This window comes from Catharus ustulatus, chromosome Z, assembly GCF_009819885.2.
Source record: "Catharus ustulatus isolate bCatUst1 chromosome Z, bCatUst1.pri.v2, whole genome shotgun sequence".
Lineage (NCBI taxonomy): Eukaryota > Metazoa > Chordata > Aves > Passeriformes > Turdidae > Catharus > Catharus ustulatus.
The window spans coordinates 43,060,426-43,082,657 of NC_046262.2; the positions used below are offsets into that span (position 1 = coordinate 43,060,426).

General features: G+C 35.8%; 1 protein-coding gene across 13 annotated transcripts in view; it reads right to left on the reverse strand.

Annotated features, from left to right (window-relative positions):
* SHC3 (SHC adaptor protein 3) overlaps positions 1-21,996 on the reverse strand; it is a 59,920-nt gene extending 37,924 nt beyond the window's left edge. Inside the window, exons 1-6 of one of the 13 annotated variants that reach the window (XM_033085934.2) lie at positions 21,408-21,678; positions 20,536-20,675; positions 20,161-20,245; positions 19,414-19,568; positions 19,115-19,276; positions 3,836-3,906 (exon numbers count right to left, since the gene is read on the reverse strand). In XM_033085934.2, coding sequence (XP_032941825.1) covers positions 3,836-3,906; positions 19,115-19,264 — 221 coding nt within the window. In that variant the 5' untranslated portion in view covers positions 19,265-19,276; positions 19,414-19,568; positions 20,161-20,245; positions 20,536-20,675; positions 21,408-21,678. The other 12 variants (XM_033085933.2, XM_033085929.2, XM_033085928.2 and 9 more) reach the window with 12 other exon arrangements.
* Positions 21,997-22,232: the final 236 nt, after the last annotated feature.

Here is a 22,232-nt window from a genome sequence, read left to right on the forward strand (position 1 = left end):
TCTTGACATCACATGTGTTACAAGAATTATCACTGGGTAATTAAAGATGCAACATGTGGATTCAGCTGTCTTTCATTTATCATTTATGTGTAATGTCTGACCGTTGTTGGTGCATCCTCTTATTTGCTCAAGAATTCACATGACGTTACATTCATTATGGGAAAAAATAAATACAATACAATTGCTTAATACTATTCTAGTTCTTCTATTTCCCCTGTAATGAGAGAATCTTGAGACTTCAAATGTGTAATGATAAAGGCAAAAATCTGTTAGAAATTTTACGTAACTTCATATTTCCTCCAACTCAAAATTAGGGCAGTAATACCACTGCAAGGCACCATCAAGGTTATTAAGATCTGATGAAGACTATGCCAAGTGAAAGTGTTTGCTCACTGCTCTCACATGAAGATAAATGTATTGCTGCAAGTTTTATCATTTTAGTTTACAAAAAGTGAAAAGGCAAATAAACACAAGTTACAGGATTAGACAGCATTAGATGACATAAGCTGATATTTCACAGGACTGCAATAAAGAAGGAATGTTATTTACTCTGGGGCTTTGGTGCAGTTCCTGAAATTGAAGCCAAAGTTCTTCATTTGTCAGATACATTCATGCATGCACACTGATGTATATACTTTCCTAATACATTATAACAGCTGTGATTTTCAAAGTCATTCAAATTATCTACACAACCTTTACCCATGAATTTCTTATCTCTAATTCACCAGAGAAGTGGAAATCTCAGTCCAATTTTTAAGTAATTTCTAAGTATTCACTCAACAATTTAAGTGCCATTTACAAGCACTAATTCATTTAATCACAGAGTTGTCTGTGACTGGGACTAGCAGTTTGTCTAAAATAATACCAGGAGTTTTCAAGCAGAGCAAGAGACTACATATCTTACCCTCCCATTACTAAGCCCTGTAAGTTTTTTCTTCTAGGAATTGTTGCTGCTTATTTTACTTTGGGGATTTGCTCATCCTCAAAGATGACAGAGACATAAAATGACATATGCAATAATTAGAAGGCAGAAAAAAGGTAAATTTAGGATTCCTAATAACTGACTTCCTATGTTTAAGCTCTGCAACATGGAGAAAAAGTAAGATTAAGAAAGGAGTCAGGGACAGGCATGTGATGCAGTGCTAAAAAGGGAGTAAGGGCTTTGTATGTGTCAAACATGATGCCTACTTATTAGGAAGAAATGCATCCAAGCTTCCACACTAAATCAAGTAACTTGATTCATTTTTTCTGTTTTTAGTCATACTTAGTAAATAATGCATAATGCCAGAAGTCATATCAGTCCAAGACAGATCACTTTCTTCTATGATTGGTTTTGAAAGGTCTTGAGAAAATAATGGATTCAACAGGTAAGACACATGCAGTAGGATCAATTTATAAAGACGTGGGTCAGAAAGGGATTGCAGCTGCTGTGACATCTGTTTCTCTGGTTAGAGGAGACACCACAGAGAGGTTTACACAGAGAAGCTTTTACTTCAGTTATGGACCCAGGCTCCTTGGCGGATGCAGTCATGGCTAACACTACAGACCTAAGCCTTGGCCACACCACATCAGAAGCCACCAGGTTACCAGGATGTTTTTTTTTACTGGAGGCAAGCTGCAGAGAAATTGGTAATGGATGTACCTAAAAATACATGTATGATGTAGCAGACATAAATGTAATTTTCAGGTGCTTTTACTTTATTTGTAATCAAAGGGTTGCACAGACCATTTGGTACCAGGTGTCTTCTTAAGAGGAAATTGGCGCCTGTAATATCAGAACAGCAGCCTTATTAATTAAGTACATACTTTGAGGTCTACATTATGTTTCTTAAAACACACCAGAATTTTAGCAATTCCTTAATAATATTTTCTTAATAAACAATAGGCTTGTAAATGAAATGCTACACAACGAAGCATGTCAGTACTGAAAACCTAGGACATGACAAGGGGATTTCTAGAGCCAGATGAAATAATAAAATGCAGATTAAGATGCTAGATCCTGATTAGAAAGCTACCTAAAAACCAAAAAAATTTAGATCAGGAACTACATTACAAAAACTATGAGATTTCATTGTTTTATGATAAACAGAAAACTATAAATGCAAAATAAAAAGCAAAACAGGAAGATATGGCTTCCTGTTTGGAAAAAAAAAATAAATCTGTGCTCTAGATATAATTAGACGAAGGCGGGATAACAAAATTGTTTCATGTAGTGAAATATGCTGTAACTTCAACACAAAAACATACAATTCCAAGTTAGCTTCACAGTAAAAGCCAATAAACTTTTGCATTTTTTATTAGAGGAACTACAATGCAAAGATATTTTGTTTGTGTAGACCATATTACTTCAGATCACCAAATATGCTTATGCATTCATGTTGGAATAGTGCCTTTAAGTAGGTAATAAGAAAAGTACAACACTATTACAATTAAGGCATTACAGTGAAGGAAACTGTGCAGAAAAATTAAGATTAATTCACTTCCTGATATAGAAAGCAAACCAAATAATTATCATAACTGTTTTGTAAGCCAATATCAATTTCCAAGTGGTAAACATAGATATACCTCCTATGTTGGAACTATAAGTCTGCTTAGATATGAAATAATTTTCAAAGGTTATGGCTGAAATATTTGAAATGTACATGATACATTTTTAAAAGAACAGTAGGCAAATTATCAAATGCCTTCATAGTCCACATTGCTTGAAAAACAGGATTCTGTCATTTACCATCCTTTGGCTTCTGTGCCTCTCACCAGTGCAGCATCTTGACAAATTAATGGTTAACTTTCTGTGAGGACATACATGGCCCAATTCAAAGCTGCTGTATGCAAGTGTAACTCAAAGTCAATGCATATAGACCATATGATTAGCATCCAAACCTAAAAACAAATTATTTATCTCATTTAATAAAAGAAGTATTTAGCTGTTTATGGTATGATATATGGCTTATGATGGATTTATTTATTGTCAACTGTAAGACACTCCAAGGAGGTGAAATTCAAGCACTGTATCCAGTAATATCCCTTCATATGTCTTTCTTTGAAAAGGATTTCTTTATCATTTCAATTCCAGAATCTGAAAAAGTGGTGTCCAGTTGATAGAAGACATCAGTGCTATATTCCTCTGAAATCAATGAGTCAGCTTTTCAAGTGAAAAGGCCTGCAAAACACCATTCCTATAGTTCTCAGAAATACTCTTCATAGTAGAAAATAAATCATGGACCCTTCTACTTCTTCAGTGTTATACTTATATACTGCTCTCACAAAAATACCATGACGCATTTAAAGGAACTGTCGTACGAAACAAATACGAGCTTATTGTTTCTTACATACAGTCTGAAAAAGAAAGAATTCCTTTTTTTTTTCCCTCCCTCTGGTATCATTGTGGTGATATATTTTCCTTTATATCCTTTGGGCAAATAGTTTATAATCTGACAACTTTTTGAAAGAAATTACCATAAAAACCCATAAACATGGGGCTCCAAACCAGCTCCCTTGACTAATTTTAAGAACATAGATTTTAAACATGTTCTAATTCTCACTGGTTTAAATGTCATTAAATTGGTACCCAGATAAGTGCCTTACTTAGCATAATAAACAGGTAAATATTTTCTAAAGTAGCTCCTGGCATATCAAAAATCCACAGAGAAAATAGCCTTTAAGTCCTGCGGAAACTGTATTAATACCACAAAAGAGATTTACATATAAAAACAAAACTTAAAAGTGGACTTATGGTATCCAAAAATCCTTTACCATGTGTTTTGCCATCTTTCTGGCCTTTTCACTCTGGGGACAGAGAAGTTACTTTAAAAGACATAATTGTACAAAATCTTACCTTGCAACCTGCATTCTAGTACTGAAGTCAAGAGATCTCATTGACCGTAAGACTTCTATACAGCCCAAGTACTGGAAGGAAAAAGAAACAGTTGGAAAATGTATTATAATTATGCTTGAGTTCTGGGAGAAAGTGCAACTATCCATAACAAGGCAATGTACAATTCTTATTTTTACATTTGATTTATCCTATGTCTAAAGTAGGTTGTTGTGATTGTGCTGTTCTGTGTCACAGATTTGTTCCATAAACATTTTGTTTTATTAGAGTGCCACATTTCATTCAACATATCATTTTTTGTTTAACCTGGTCACTGTGATACACTCAATTTATAATATGTTGATGTGCTTTTTTTAGTTTTTTTCTTTCTTAATTGATCCACTTCAGATATAATAATGAGCAAGGAAATGTGGTAAAGGAAGTTTATCTAGTATTGATTAATAGGACAAAGTTATTTAAAAGGGAGAGAATTAAGTCTCATTAGAACAAAAAAAGGCAACTTATAACAGGGAAAGCTGAAAAGAACAACAGCAACCAAATTTCTTAATAAACAGCTCAGGGATAGATATGATTTAGTGTTTTCATTTATTGTAGTAGTAAAAAGGTGGGAAGAGCTAATATAATATACTAATAATCCATGATGGGAAATTGCTTTAACAGGGTCATTCAAGAAAGGAATGACATGAAGGTTAGTTAATATTAAGATAAGATGAGACTTTTTGACCCAGATTTCTGCCCTGCATCTCTGTGGAAAAAAGGGAGTACCGTTATGAAAGATGTTAAAATTCAACAGTATCTATCACTGGGAGTGAGAAAAACTCAGGTGAATCTTCTAGATTTGCTTCCAAAAGTGGACATAACTTGCATATGCTAAAGCCTACTGGAGCTAAAGCTTTTGTCTGATATTTGTATGGCGTCTTTGCACAAACTGCCTCATGACTGGCATAGCCCATGGCAGCATCTTTGCAAGTAGTGAAGTATTCAACCATACAACCGACTTTTGAAAGTCTGGGGAATTGGAGAGAAGTCTTTACACCATGAGCCTCATAATGATGACCATGATGCTATTCTAGCATTGTGTTTTTATATCAGCTCTTACATCAGTTTTATATCAGTTTTTCTATCTTCACAGCATAATAAAATCTATTTGTGATGAAAATGGTGCAAAAATCAATGGGGACACAATTTTTGCATGTTTGGGAATTTTATTTTTTGCTGAAAAAATAATCTTTTAAGAGAATGACTGCATCAGTAACCATAATATCAAGAATTTCAGTGAAGATTTTCCATAAAAATATGTATATCATAAAATGTTAACAGGATGAGGGAATATCTAGTTTCTTTTTACATATCCACTATTATTTAATTTATTTTTATCAAATGCTATGAAGTTATCACAACACTGAAGGAAATTAGCTAGAACATCAACTGACTCTTATACATTAAATTGTTTGAACTTGCATTATGATAGCACACAGTTTCTGAGAAGGGTTATCTCAAGATCCATTTCCCAGAATATTTTGTAAATCTCCAAATCTATGTTTTTTGAAAGTTTATAAAATATTAGTGGAAAGCATCTTGTCTAAAGAAATCCTGGCACAAGAATATTTCAAGCTAAAGATCATACTCTCAAATTGTCATCACTGTAAAACTACACCAACATTACTACAAATAAATTCCTCTTTTTGCGTATACATCTGCCTGAGTACTTAAAACATGTACAACCACATTTTCATGCTTTGATGAAGGAAGCTAAGTCATTAGCTCTATTTTTAATTATCTCAGAGGGTGATTTCATTTTCTTGGAGATTAAATTCTTTAGTATCATCTGAGATAATTAGCTGAAATCATTTAACTTATGCCAGTAAACAGCAATGATCAATAGTTTCTTGTTTTCTTTCTATGTCATTTTGTTTTCATCTAGGATGCTTTCAGAGATTAATTTTGCCCATTATTTATTTCATATGAGATGCTTTTGTAATTAAATATGCTATAAATGGTATGACTCTTCAAAGGTATCTTTGTGGGTTTTGTTAAAGAAATTTAATTATTTCAGAAACATGTTAGTTTAGACCTCTCAATACTAAAACACTCTTGGGCTGCCTTGTTCCTTCACTTACCTATATTTGCCACAAGTCTTTTAAAGCAAAGTAATTGCATGAGTTTGAGAACCAGGTCCAGCATTTTGGAAGCAAACTCTGGAAGGTATTTTGACAAGTACATGCAGGCGTGCAAATAAATACACAAAAACATGTGCACACAAGCCACTGTCAAAATAAACAGACGAATAAGAAGACAAAAACCCATACACATACTTAGAAGACGTGCATTCAGACTCCTTTGAGTCATACTACCTGATCTGCATTAACAAAAATAGAGACAAGGTCAGACTGAAGGAAGGTCAGATGGAAAAATTACCCTGTACTAGTTTTATGCATATCACGGAGACAGCTGAACACAACATAGTAAGGCTTGCAGTATTCCTGACTGATCAATGCAAAGATGGCAACTGATTTGCTGGGATAAAAGATGTGAACACTTAATCACCACGGCATGTTTTCAAGTAACGAAATTACTGTAAAAACTGACATTCAAAAGGTCCAAAGGCCAACTACAGGGACATATAACTCACCTACTGCTATGCTTCAATTACTCCCCAAGACCAACACTGCTGTCTAAAAATATCCATTTGAAGTACATCCTGACAAGGATCCACAGAAAGAAGACATACAACCAAGATAGCAAGGAAATAAATTATTCATTTATTTCAACAAATAAATACCCTGATTAAAAAGAAATGCTACCTTTTGCTTTAGGCATTCCATGAAACATTAAAAATAAAGTTATAAAACAGTCTACCTCTAAAAAAAGCTCCTCTTCACCCAGAACTTAATGTATATTCTAACCAATCAGCTACTGTGTACTGTGAAATTTATGAGCTCCTGCTATCATCCTCCCTCTCATTGCTCAGGAACCAAATATATCAAGATGTAGCCCACCCTGAAGTAGGAGGATTTGGGACTACCAATTCCAAGCTTTCTCAGATAACATTATGCCTTCTGTGGACTTTATAATATTTGAATGAGTTTCCAGCTTGTGTACACGGAAAGGTACTATTTCTCAAGGAAAATGTATGAATTTCATATGAATGAATACCTTCCCATTCAGAGATTTTAGATTCATAACTTGTACTTTGCATGCTAAACAGTACCTTGCAGGAAGCAGAGTGCCACATACAGGTGGGACCATGTAGCTCTCATTCCATGTGGTTCCAACATCCTTATTAGCTACAATGTTGACAGGTTAGTGTAAGAGAAGGTTATATGTCTCAGATTTCTGGTTTGTCCCATATGCGTTTGTTCCATACTCCCTAAAGTACCTGTCTTCTTTATGACTCAGAAAATTCCTGTTCAGCAACTAAAACTTTTTACAGAAGCCTGTGTAAAAGAGGATATTGAGATCTCTCAACACTTCTCAGAAACAGACACGAACACTGGCTGAATGCATTCGTGTACTTGGAGCCAAGAGGAAAAAAAATAAAGGAGAGTAGTCACTGTCAGAGAAGCCCTTTGCTCCAGAAATATGACCAACCTTGTTTGGTGCTTCCTAACAACCTCTTCAAAATACCAAGTTATTGGAAGAAATTCTCCACTGCTGGACTGAGAAGCTGAAAGAAATACTTTTATAATAACGTAGTAAGACTTATTCTAATATTCCATCAGGATGTAGCTCCATACAGCACTGAAGCAGTCCAACCTACATACACGTCTAGCAGATGAGTGTCTGCCTTGTGCATAGCATATCTACCCATGACCTACTCTAAAACAAAATAAGAACATTCAACCTCCGAATCCAAACTACCGGGGTATCATCAGCTCATCAAAACTGCATGGGTATTCTTAGTAAATTGAGATTCACTGGTTTTAATCTGTGAAACCAGATGACCATCATCAGATCTGAGTGGTTCACTGCTCTGCAGCTTGTACCTGCCTTGTACAAGTCACGTGAGAGATAACATGGTTACATCAGCAAACAGACATACACTTGTATTGTTAGACAAAAATTAGCCTGCGCCTTCAAATATTGATGTATCCGAAGTATGTTCTTACATTGCACAGCTGCAGATAATAGCCTGGGGGCTCAAAAATTAGATTCTGATTCCTGGGTTCTGGGTGTTGTATGGAGATCTAAGTTCCAGAAATAGAAATAAAATAAGCTGGGCAATTCACTGCAATTTTCTCACCCACGGGCTTAGGTTGCGCTTTTACTTGGCATGTGCAAAAGTGAAAAAGTGAGTATCTTTTTGCTTGCCGCATCTGATTCTCATGTATCTCAAGTCATACGCCTACATTTCTCTTTTGTTGTTGTTTTTTCAGGGATGGGGGAATTTGTTTGCTTGGTTTTGAGGGTTTTATTGTTTTGTATTTTATTCTCATTCACCAAAGAGCTAGTCCAGAATTAAATTATTCCAGGGAAGTAAATGACTAGTTAGTATGAATTGACTGGTGCTAGTTAATTGTGGCCAAGGGCTCTCCTATTTAAAAAGAAGATTTTATTTCAGATTCTATTGCTACTAGTGTAATACACATTTATTTATGCATCAAAATGACAGTTCCCTCTAATTTCAGGTATCACCATTAACAGTTAAAGGAGCTTATGAAATGTGCACTGAAAGTTCAACAATGTTCTACAATACTGAAAAATTATTTTCAGGTTTGCTATCTACGCTAAATCACATTAAGATTCAAATCCAGATGTCCACAAACAAACAATTAATATGAAACTCAATCCCTTTGATATCATATTAGATGAAATTCCCAGCTTAACTGAATTTACAATACCCACTTTATAAACCACTGAAGCAGGGAAAAAAACACTCACAAAAACAATTTTTGAACAGATTTAAAAAATATTTTTAAAAAATTACAAGTATAAGAAGGAACTGTAATCAGAAAGTGTTCCTTTTAATAAAATAAGTTCAAGAAAAATAGTAAGGGCCACAAGGCTTCCTATTTTTTTAACTGTCCTTTACAAGAACATTTATTACCCTGAATACCTTACCAGTTAGACTCAGACATGCACCAGAAAATTACTTAACTCTGCTAATCAGCAAGGGATGGGCATAAAAAGAGAAGATATCAAAACATACATTTGCTTCTTTACTTCATATAGAAACCATAGTGTAATTGTATGTATTTTATTTATATGATTTGATCAACACTTGAAATCTTTTAAATATAGAGGTACTGCACTCATCGTGAAAAAACACATATGTAAAGGCCCCTTACAATATCATAGTAGTCATTAACCCAACGATGTGGCTCAGCTACCCAAAAGGGACATAGATCTGGGAATCTGGTAAATTTTTCTGGACTCAATGATTAGCAAGACCTGCACTCTAATGTGCAAAAACCTTTCTTGCTTGTTTTTTGTAGGCATTTTTATTTATTTATTGTTTTGTGGAGCTTTTGTTCTTTGTTTTGTGGGATTTTGCTTCTTTCTTTGTTTTGTTTTTTTTTTTCCTACCTTAAGAGCTGCCCATTTCTAAGAGGGCGTTGTCAAATGTCAGGGAAGGTCTTTCCTGGTAGATGGAGAACCACCGTCCTGCATTTATCACAGCAAACATTTCAACCAAACTCTGGCATCACAGAAGCCTGCAGGACTCCCTTTTGCTTCAGGTGTTGTTGAAAATACAAAGCATTTGATGAGCAGAGGAGGTAGACTTTGAAAATGCTGGCTACCATCAGATGAACAGACAGCAGTGTGGTTAAAAGGAGGTCCGGCATGCACAAAATCATTCAGATTTATGCTAGTTTACCTAGCCACTTGCAGTAGAAGAATGGGATGGAAAATTTGTTCTGTGACATTTCTAAAGTAGAGTAAGTTATAATATTAGAAAAAGCTGTGGGCAGAACCAAGACTACATATTCAGAGAGAAATAAATTTGTATAAGCAGGAGTCACAGAGTTTTAAGTAAGCTGCTAGAGATTTCAGTTTCTCTGAAAAGTTCGAACAGTTTGGAATATAAATGTATTTGCCTTTAAATCATCTGCCTAACTATCACGGAACACCATATTAAAATCTTAGCTAACAGGGGGGCTTAGCTAACATGCTCTCTCAGCCATGCCATAGTCTCCTGCCCTTCCCTCCCCTTGGGGCAAGACATATCTTCAGACATTTATGCAGGTCTCTGGGGGTACCTGATGACTGTGCTCTACCCGTATATGCCAAACCCCCAGTCTGTACCTCTGCTGTGTACTTTCCTGCTACATGCAGAACAGCATACCTGGTTGTGGAAACAGAAATCCTGCATGAAAGAAGCACTGGCAGCCTTGTTCTGAACGAGGAAAAGACCCTATATTTAGACAGTATCAGAATTCGGCACCAAAAATGTGTCATAAACATATGCAGCCATGGAAAATAGAAAGGTTCTCTTCTGTGCTTTCATACTTTTGCAGTTGGTAATTTTTACACCAGTAAGTAATCATGTACAGAACTTTACAGTGAATCAATGTTTCTCCCAAAGGTTTTTTTCTCATTAAAGAATGCATGCTCCAATCCAGATGGAAAACTCTAAGAAAGGATTGATTGAGTGGAAACAGAACAGAAAATCTTCTTTGGGGTTCAACTACAGATAAGCCTCAACCATTCAGTGTAAATTTATCATCACAAAATCCTCCATGAGACAAATAAACCAACAGAGCTTTCATACAGCAGAAATTATGATGGATATGACTGTCATTCCTCTTGAAAACAGGTGGTTTGCTTTTATAGTAATGGATGAGAGTACACAGTTCTCCCAAGAATACCTCCAACTCTGACCAGTACCTTCCTATTTCCTCTTGTACAATAACTTGTTTCTGAAGAAAAAATAGATTATATGTCCAATATATTCAGACTAACAATTCTTAAGTGGTAAATGATAGCCAGCCCTTTCTATGAATTGTCTTACCCTGCGAAAGCATTCTGGCAGCATCTCACAAACAACTCAACAGTCAGGACTCAGAACCTCTTAAAAAGGCAAAAGATTCAGCTAGGAAAAGAATAAGATATTTTATCTTATCTTGAAAAGCAATTTCTTGAGTCAACTCTGAGGTCTCATTTCTTGCTAGAGAGGGGAAAGATATAACTGAGAAACAAATTTTGCTTCTGACAATTTTCTAATCTCCATCTCAAATGGGGTTGAAAACAAAACATCTTCAAATAAAATACTTTTTTCTTATTTCTTACTTGCAGGTGGATGAAACAAGATTGCCAACATCATGCTCAAAACTATTTATGTAGCAGAGATGCTAAATGAACAGAGCCTTCACAAGATTTCAGAAAAATCCCATATCGATAGTTTCGCATGAACAATATTTCTTATGTTCTTACCTTACCGATAAATGTTCTCACAAAACCTCAGGAATGTTAGAATCAGAATGTTAGAATCAGAAGTTCACACTGGACAGTGATTTATTCTATTATTTTAAATGCAAACATATTGTATATTAATCCTTAATATTTTGGATAGGAAAAAAATTCCCTTAAAAAAGCTACATTTGAGGGGAAAAAAACCACCACAAGTTTTAGCTCTATAGATTTAATTTTCAAAATATATAATAACAGTGAATGCAATTATTGCAGTGTGAACCACTTAGAGTATGCACTGCAGTAGCAGAGGTGAATTGCTTCGTTTTCACATCTGCATGCTTTAATTCAGTGAATACTTTTCAGACTGCTTTGCTGCTACCTTGAATATCCACTAAAATATACTTCCCTTTAAAGCACCATGCAAATTAGTTCCAGTAGCTTATGTTCTGCATCAGAATTCATTTAACACAAACACACAAAAGATTCTGCAGCCAAAACAATATGCTTCAATAGTTGGAAATCATCATTAGACATTTGAAACCGTAAATATGGACACTGTAAATATATCTAGCTATTAAAGAACTTGTTCTTCCTCAGTCATTAGAGAATAAGAGAGTCATTAGCAAGTAGAACTTCTTGATGAGGAGTATCATTAAAGCACAGACTCAGAAGACAAAATATCTAACAGGTGCTTTTCCACTATGTCAAATACACACCCATGTTAAGTATCTGAAATGCATATACTATTCTTCTTTCTAAACTGTGCGTTTGGAGGTGTGGTGTAGGAAGGACTTGTCACTGTTAAAACTGAAAATCCAAAACATGCACAGAGGGAGAAGGAGTACTTTTTTATGTGAATGCCATATGTACCTCTGGTCTTCACAGAAAGAGTTCAGCAATTAAATCAAATCTTCTTTCTGGGTCTTTACCAATATTTAACTCTCCTATAGCTGATGCCATAGTTTTTTGTGTTCTCAGTAAGAGTGCCCAAAAGATAACCTCCACTGTGCAGAAAAAAGGGGATAAGGGGAGAGATTTCCAAGGTTGGATTCAAATAATGAAAAGTCTCAGGAAGGTTTGCTTGCAGCATAAAGGCTATGCAGAGGCAGAGCAGCTCTGGGAGGCCAGGGGTACCACCAGGCCCTCCATGGTTCCAAGCAGGCTCACTTTTTACTACCACTCCCAAAACTCCCAAGGCCAGGGTCAGCTCAGAATTGGCACCTGCAGCTTCCAGTTTGTGCCCAAAACTAAACAGCCCTGCTTTTCCATTCTTTTCAGTTTTTCTATTCTTGGTAGAAATGAATATATGGTTACAGAGAATTCGTACAATGTTTCCAGTCAGTCGCTAGCTGCTTCGTTTTTCTACACAATTAATTTACAAAAAATGTTAGTAAACATGAGTAACACCGTAGCATCTGCATTCAACATGTGGTGACAAAACACGGGCCCTACATTCGGTGACAAAGGCAGTGTTTCTGAAACATTCCAATTCTTTGGGAAGTTACAGGTATTTCTAAAATGTCCTGTGGTTAATGAAAGCAGTTTGTCTATAAAAAAAGAGACAATTCTGTTTCATATAATTACTTTATTACAGGTAAGCAATGTCAAATGTTAGTCAGGAAAGATGTTGTTGTCCCATGAGACATTCTCTCTCTTGCGTCATTCCTAAATTAGTAAGAGCCAAAAATGGAAATAAAGCCATCACAGTACAACAACATATCCAAAGGATGGAAATGGTGCTAAGCGAGCTTAGGCAACATTTTAAGATAAAATCTCCTTCTTTTGTTCGTATCCTTGTTATTGAAGGTATTTGTTCAACTTATGTCTCTCATTTCAGGATTTATTCTGAGGTTGAAAAAAAAAAATTAAAAAACAAAACAAAACAAAAAAAAAACCCAAACAAAAACCCTGCATCAGTAAATCCAATATGATGGTGCTGTAGAAAAAATAAAGACTAGGCAGCTTTTTCTGTCTACCTCACATTTATTTCTTTGTGTCACCCTATACCCTGTCTATTTTTAGTTTTTATGGCTTTGGTTGCCATTTCTGTTTAATTTCAGATGTGGGTTTTTCAGCCTTTGAACTTTAAGCTGTGACTTGGAATGTCTGATTTAGCCTTTTGAGACTGATATCTTACCTGGCCCTATGAAAACTTATTTGAAAAGCCAAGGGAAATATCTAACCTATTAAATAAACATTCTAGATTATCCCTACTGAATTGTGCCCAATCTCTCCAGAAAACAAGGGATGACTGGAAATGTGCTTGCACTGAGTCCCATTACTATTCCCATCACAACTCAAATAGTCAGGCTCTGCCTCAGACCCGCCTGCAGCTGACAAAGGTAGAGCTGCATTACATTTTGTCATAAATATATATAGGATCAAACTAAATTAATATTGCATGACAATGCAGAATTGGAGAGAAGCAATACTGAACCCCTCTTCCTCTATGAAATTAGTTTCATTGCATGAGGGAGTAAAACACCTTGAAAGAGCATTAGTAGCTGGAAAGGTTGGTTGTCTCTGACTCTACACTCTAGATCCAAGTTTTTTCTCATTGTAAACAGGAAAATTTAATATTGATACTTTCAGCATTCATTTGAACTTTCAGCTACAAAATTAAGCCAGGCTGCAGTACAAGTATAGCTGTTGCATTAGTGGAGACAAGATTTCTCTTCGGCTAGGAGAGAAAAACACCCTGTCACTGGGACAAAAGAGAGCCTTTACTCTAGCAGCACAGAAGGGCATGAGTTTTCCCTGAAGATCTTGATTCATCTATGTGTTTTCTTTGTGTTTCTAGTGGCAGATATTTACATTGGTCACATGATATTCCTACTGTAAACATTGTTGGAAGACAAATAAAGAAACCAACAATCCAATTTCCAAGGAAAAACAGAGAAGGAATTCTACCTGAATGCAATTTTACCTCCTACACTAACCAAATAAATTCATCTAGGAATTTTAAAATTGTAGGACATACCTAACTAGCAGGATAAAAAACTAGCAAGAGTATAATTTTTGCTTTAAACAAAAATATTCCATGCAAACACTCCAAATGTACTGGAGAACAGACATTCATGTCGCTAGCTGACTCCTTCAACTCTGAAATCAATACATGCTTTGCTTTCTACAGAATGTGTGCAAATGTACTGTAATAGCACTTGATTCATGTAATTAGAATAATACTATAATTAAAGACTCTATGATATGATTTCTGCCTGTAGAATCTGATCTAATTTCTATGAGAAATGTTCTTTTCCTATTATTGGAATGTACAACAGACCCACAGTAGGTCAGGTCCATGAACATCAAAAGAAAGGTTTTCAACAGAGCAACAGGCATCAATGTCCTTCTTTCATATATTAACAGTGTCCAAATAACAGTGAAGGGAAATGGAAAGGATACTAACTGATCTCTCAGGAATATAGTACAATAGGAGGGATTAATTACTTAAACCAAAGCTGTCTTTGTCACTTACTTCTCTCTCTCCCCTAATCTGCATGCATGCAGCTTTACAACCCATAGTGATAAGCCAGTTTCATTAGTCTTTGTTAACACTGTTTGTGTACCCAGGCTGAGGGTAGCAAACTCTGAAATAAAAAGTCAGTATTCTATCCTATTTTTACCATATGACTGAAACACACAACACAATTTTTTAAACATGTATACCTCATTACAAATAGAATGCTCTGGGACTGTGTTTAGGGGTTTTTTTAAATTGAAATTATATGCACAAAATCCTACTGAGTATGTTTTTAGTCAGGCCATGCCAAATGATCAGTGATTAACCAACAGCACTACCTCAATTTGAGTGACAAAATTTGAAATTAACTCTGATTAAAAGAAACCCAAACACACTTCCATATTTGTTTCTATAAAGAAGATAAATTCAACCAAAAAGAAAAAAAAAAAAAAGCTTGGCTGTAATATGGTAGGGGTTTTTTTGGTTTTTTGCTTTGTTTCGTTGGTTTTTGTGTTTTTGTTTTTTGCGGGTTTTTTGGGGGTTTTGGGGTTTTTTTGGTGAGAAGTAAATAAATTCTGGCTACAACAGAAAGAAAAAAAAAAAACAAAAACAAGAGAGAAACATTTTTCCAAAGAGTCCTGAAGTCTTCTAGGGGAAGGCGACATATGATGCAGTTTCCACTTTGTTAGCTCCATTTAAGGCTGTGCTTTGCAGTCTAGGTTAGCCATTAAAGAGACACAGCAATTCAGTTCATCCCTAAGCACACACTTAACTTCCAGTGTACAAAGGTAGCCTCAATTATTTCAATGACAATGCTCCCATAAACAGTGTCATGTAGGAATGTTTGCAGAACTGAAGCCTTTACTTGGTGATATGTTTGAACAGCTTCACAATTAAGTCTGTTTTCCACATCAGATATAACTGCTGTTACTCCCTCACAAGGAATGAAACTGTTAAAATGTTAAAGAAATAATTGCAGTTAAGATTACGTATATTCTTCGAATACTTTGCTATACTACTACTACTACTAATAATAATAATAAATATTTAATGTCCTTTTTATTTAAATATTATTTGCCTGACTTGCAGTGATTCTTTTGGATAAAATAGTTATTCCTTCCTCTCCCTTAGATACTATATTTCTATCTGATGTTTAACACTAGATTTACCCAGATCTATTCTATACTACTGTGTTCACTTGAAATCTTACTGGATTTTTCAGATACACTTCATACAGGTATATAAAATTATACAGTATTTTTGGTTTATTTGGCTTTGAACTGTTGAACAACAGCATTTTGCATTTTAAACTCATTGACACTTGTTACAAAATCCAGCCACGACTTACCTGAAGATAGAAATGCATTTTGCCTCTTGACTGTTGTGCTCTTATTTAAATAAACCAAACTCCAAAATGTCTATAACATTACCCAGTTATATTCATCAGTAGATATTTATCATTGGAAATGACAGATTACATTGAAACATTTAACTGTGGTTACATTATTCAGTTTTTTACACTTTTTTTTATTCTATGCATTTGTTTTTCTGACAACATGAGCACTTGTAATCTTTCTCTGTAGTAATCAGCCCCACTATAGAGAAAGCATCGAGCTCTTTTTAAGGACTTTCAGCACAGCAAACCACTTCTGTTTTCTTTTTTTCTTTCCCCCCCACCATTAATTCATTATTTGTTAAACAGTCCAGCAGTAGTATTAAGACATCATGTCCCAAATATGGTTATGGTCATTGTCTAATTTGTTACTAAAGTGTTTTTTGGGGTTGTTTTTGTGAAAATCTTTATTTTATAATATATAAAAATGCAACATGAAATCCAGTGGGAGGAAAAAATTTAGAAAGTACCAGCACTTTTATGGCTGAAAATAGTTGCATTGCAGCAGACCATGAAAATCAGAATATAGTTACAGTTTATCATCAACCTACACCCCTTTTAAGCATTAGAGTTACACTGCCTATTTTAAAAATGAGTAATATGAGAAAACGTGGGAACAGCAGTGAAGTTTCAGATTTTTCATATATTGCAATAGGAATTTTGGAATTTTGTGTCTCTTACTTCAGAAGACTCCAGTGTGAGCTATCAAACTGCCCAGTAGTTACAATTAACCCTGTCTCATGACTAATCTTATGTTTTAAATGTGGATTGATGAGAAATTGTAACCCAGTGCACATTTGCACCAAAAAAAAAAAAATCAGTTTTCTGGTTAACATCAAATCTAATTTTTGTCTCATTTAACTAATGGCATATGGAATTTTCTGAAAGGCATATGGTACTAATTAAACATGGTATGAGTCCCCCAGACAGTCAGTATAGCCGTGAGGTATCCAAGGAATTTTTCCCTCAGTATACATCATCTGTGTAGTGATTTGATGGTCTGATTGGATAAAAGCCTTGGTAGCAAACAATGTTTAAGGATTTGGGAACTGCACTTCTTATCCATATGAATGCTGCAGTTGCCAAGGAAAACTGAGATAGTTAACAAGCAAGCAAATTAGGAACTAATCAGGACCAGTTTATTTCATTCATTCATTAACCACTTATATTGGTATTTATTTTCAATCTTTGTTTTTACATTTAGAGCACTATTCCATGATTCTTATGCCAAAACCCATGAAGTTAAAGTAATAATATTTTTTAAGAGAAACAATACACCAGATTCCATACATTTTAATGACTAACAAACTACTAACAAACACCTAAAAGTAAATTATTTTATTGATTTTGAAAATTCTGATGTATACAGTGTGTAAAAATACACTTTCATGTACCCAACATCAGTTGCACTAATAAAATATTTGTTCTACTATCTCTATTAGGTATGGATAAATTACTAACTATAAATGTTAGCCCACTTCTATATAACTTTAATTCTCATTTCAATTCAAAGTTATGAGCTTCCTCTAGCACATAGTAGATCAGCTACTGAAAGGATTAAGATAGTGAATGCTGTATTTGTTCTGATTCATAGTGATCATTTCAGGTAAAACTAACAGCAGCAGTGTATTCCCACAGTCATTATTTGGCTTATACTATCCCAAGCAAAATAAAAAGTAAAATGGTTGAGTCCCCTGAGCTAATATGAAAATGATAAATGACATTCTGTTAACCAGAGTATTTCTGTGCAAAAAAACATCAGAGTCTCAACAGCACTATGTCTAGTGACAGTAGGTTATTTCTATTGAGACACTTCTTGAAGAGTAACAGAGCAGCAGTTTGTGGCTTGAAAGGTAGCACTGACTCCTTTGTAGTTCCAGTAAATTTCAGAGTAGTAAAAAAGTACAATTTCAACAGTGCTCTCAATTGGCCAACTTACCAACAATCTACCACCACCTGCTAAATCTATTATCACCACTAACACAAAGAATTATCACCACTAACACAAAGAAATGAAAGTCCCCCAACAGCTAAATATGCACTCTGCCTTTGATAATGAGACTTGAGAAAAAGCAGTGAGAGTTAAGCAACAAAGGTGTTACTCAGTTTTAAAGCATCCTGAAATAAAGTCACCTGTGACTCTTACACCAAAAATAAGATGACACTAAAAATAGACCTGTAATGTTAATAGCCTGCTGCAAAACAGTTTAACTCTTAAGATACAAAAGCCTCTTGGTAAATGAAAATGGCAACTGAAGAATGAATTCTGGACAGTAATTTTATTTTTACACTTTCTGCACACTATGCTGAAAGGTGTAACCAGATTCTTACCTAACTACAGAAAGCATTGCATATCTTGAAAGCTCTACTTTAACAGGTGGTTTCAAAATATTTTCAAAGCATACAGAAACATTAAGTTTACCCTGCAAACTTAAGATCCTCTGCTCTGGACATGCAGTATCAATGAACTGAAAAGAGCAATAACATTTAAGGTGGCTGAATGCTCATTATGTAAAACAAGCTGCATTTTCCTGCTCTACCCACAACATTATTTTTAATTGTGAAAGAGAATAAGAACTGTGCTCTCTGCCTTACTGCTCTAAGATCTTAAATATCCTTTCACTTTAAAAAAACACTTGCCCTTAGAGGGTTTTAAAACTGAAAAATTCATGCATGATTAGCAGTTCTCCTCACATCAAGGAGTGTGTCTTTCCTCCTGTATATTGCACCAGACATATTGAAAGCCTACGTCTCCAAGATAGATACAATATGCTAGATAACACTGAAAACCTAAATTCAGAAGAAGGCTAAAAAACCCAAATCAAATCAGCTTTTAGCTTAGGAAGAAGATTTTATACAGCTGTAGAATATTATTTGCAGGTTTGCTTTAATGTAACAAATTAACACAGCTTCCCAACCCTTCCTTCCTGCATTTACATTTCATGTATTATGCACCAAAAAAAAAAAAAAAAAAAAAAAAAAAAAAGATTCTTTCAGCCTGACTATCCTGTCAGCAAAACCAGCAGAGAATTTTTCATTGATAAAAACAGAGAATGGAAGAAAACAGACCAACCTTCACAATGTACGTCACACCAGGTCCCAGGATCTTCTCACTCGAGTGCAGCCATCCTCGAGAGGATTTATCGACAAAACTGCTAGTTTGATTCCAATCTTCACTTCCCAGGTGCATTTCCTCTGACCATGCTTTTTTCCCCATACTCATCTTGCTCACGTCCTGCTGAGAACACGAAGTGGCAGAGACAAGGTTACATGTGTTGTCTGAAGCCCCTGCTGCTGAACTAGAAGCACTCGAGCTTCCCTGCAATTTGGAGACAGCAAGCTCCTTTACTGCAGAGGAGAGGTTTTTGATACCCAAAAGGCTGCCCGTGCTAGAGAGTTTCAAGTGGGACACTTTATGGATGAGGGTACACAGGGCGGTGGGTCCATCTTCTTGGTCCTTGCGGAGCACTTCTGGTGAGACCAGGTACGAAGGAGAAGCTGAAGTTGTAGCAACTGCTGAGACCTTGCTGTTCATGGGCAAATTGTGAAAAAGATCATCAACAGATGTCACAGAATCATTCCTGAAGCGGTTATACTTGGTACGTTGAAGCATGCCCTTCTATCTGCTTTCCTGCATATGTTCTGGCAAATCTGATGCCAATGCAGGAGATGCCTGTACTAACATAGCAAGCAATTCATAACGACACAGAGGGTTAACAAGAGTTTAGGGTAAAAAAGAAAAGAGTATAAGGAAAAATGAAAAAATATATATTTTAAAGAAATTTCTTTTGGTTCCCTGTTAAGGTTGGGTGAAGTAACAGTTTTCTGTGACTGAGATCCCAGTCCTGCTTAGAGCTGCCAACTCGCTCGCAGCAAAAGCATGACTCACACAAATGAGAAGGACCCTTTTCAACAAAAGGCTGTGAACACTGCAAATCACTTCCTGTAGCCAAAAAAAAAAGGAGAGAGAAGAAAAAAAACCCCACATCCACCCACTTACAGCACACTAGCACCAATCAATTCTCAAATTCCCTTTTCCTATCTTCTCAAACAGATACTTCCTCCCAACCTTTAATTCCTATTCCCTCCCACCACCCTTTTAGTACCAAAGGCAATTACCTTTAAAACTGAATTAAAAGCCTTTATGAAACACCACACTTTATTCATCTGTTAAAATGTTCTTCCACCTTACATATTTGTGAATCTATAAAGAAATCACAATTAGATAGCAAATATCTGGACAAAATTTGCATACATATAATCCCCCTCTCCTGCTCCTGCAGCAGAACACAGACACCTTAAAGGTTTTCAGAACAAATGAACAGAACTACAGAAAATATACATTTTTTTCCACAAAAGCAGCCTAACAGTGCCTTTTTGTCAATGCTGTCCCTCACAGAAACTGTCATATTCAAATTTTAATAGAGAAAGAAATCCTTTTTCCCTGTTACTTCACAAGAACATCCTATTTTCATGCAGAAATTACGTAAGTACCTATGTGTGAAGAAAGGTATTTTTCTGATGTCCGACAAAAGGCTTAACAGATGTTTTTTCTTTCACAACTGTATTCCCTCTGAAGAAAAACATGAAGAGGATCTTCAATTCACTGGAATGTTTGGTTTAATTCTGAAAAACTGAAAAAACTCTGAAAAAATATTTAAAAGTCCAGGTAGCAGCAAACTGACATCCTGCAGTGGGGAAAAACAAAACAAAACAAAACAAAACAAACAACAAACCAAAAAACCCCAACAACAAACAAGCCTTAAATGTCAGTCAAACATAAATGTCAGTCACAAACATTTGATCAGGAGAAGTAGCAAAACATGCAAAACCCAGGTATTTCATTCCTCCTGCAATTTCTTTAAAAGTCCAAATGTGTACAGCATTGTGATACACAATGCCCATCACAAGCCATATGGCTTTTTCATATAAATCAATATGCTTTGCAAAACAGTTTTTGGATGTAGGACAACAAACTGCATTATAAACAAATTCAGACCAGAGAATCTGTGTAGTGCAAAGTAAGTTTTAAAATAAATGGCTAATTGCAGCAAAACTTAAAGGAAAAAAGCCTATGGAATTCCTTCCTTCTCCCACGACTATAGGCTGCACTATACAAACTGTAAATACAGTGAAACAGCCGGCTTAAATGCAGGTATTTAATTAATATATTCATGACATACTGAATTAAGTCAGCACCTCTTATCCCAGCAGTGATGAATGGCAATGTCCTAGTCAATGTAAAGCAGTTTTCTACTGATCTGCAGAACAGCCTTTCATCACCCCACAGCAAACCTGCTACAGCATCCTCACAGCATTCATTCCTCTCGTCATCCTCCTAGCACAGCAACAGCAAATATACACACCATAGCCTATTTTTACGTGTCTCTACTGCCCAGAAAACCCTACTGCTCCCGAACGGCTCTCTTCATTAGAAGCGGCCAGCAGGACTGCAAAATGTGAATGAGATGCTGCGCGTGTGAATGAAAGGGCTGGTTAGCATCCCCACATTTCTGTGAATGAAGTGAGGCCTCGCAGCCTCTGCCAGGCAATCCCTTGGGTGCTCACCAGCCCAGCCAATACCAGCCGGCTTTGATGACTCATTCAGCAAAGCCTTGCTAAATAGTGGAAGATCCCATTCCCAGCACAGGCGGCACCTTTTTTGCTGCAACACCAGAAAATGAAGCCGGCGTGTCGGCAGACCGGGATGGGTCGTGAAGCCCCCGTGGAAGACAGGGTGTTGCCACAGAAATGCCTGGGGTGTCCATAGGAGCAGCATGTGAAGAAAACCGTGGAGTCAGATCTGTGTTTCTCCCCGGCTGTGTTCATTCAGCCAATTCATTTACATCCAGGATAGGAACATGAATGTGCACATTTTGTTTGATATTCGATTGCTCTCTGTGCGCCCGCAGATTCACAGATTTTACAGGTTTGCCTTCAGAGACCTCTGGTAAAAACAAAACAAACAAACAAAAAAACCCACAACAAACAAAGAAAACCCAAATAACAGAAACCCCCATAAAAATAACCATAAAAACAAATCCAAAGCTCTCCTTGGAAAAAAAAAATTGCATATACTTATTTCTTCTTTATTTACCCTGTTAGCACAGTAGATATTTAAAGGCAGTATGATCATCACTCCAGGGAATGCTAGGCAAAGGGAAAGCTATAGGATAAAAGCTTCCCAGAGC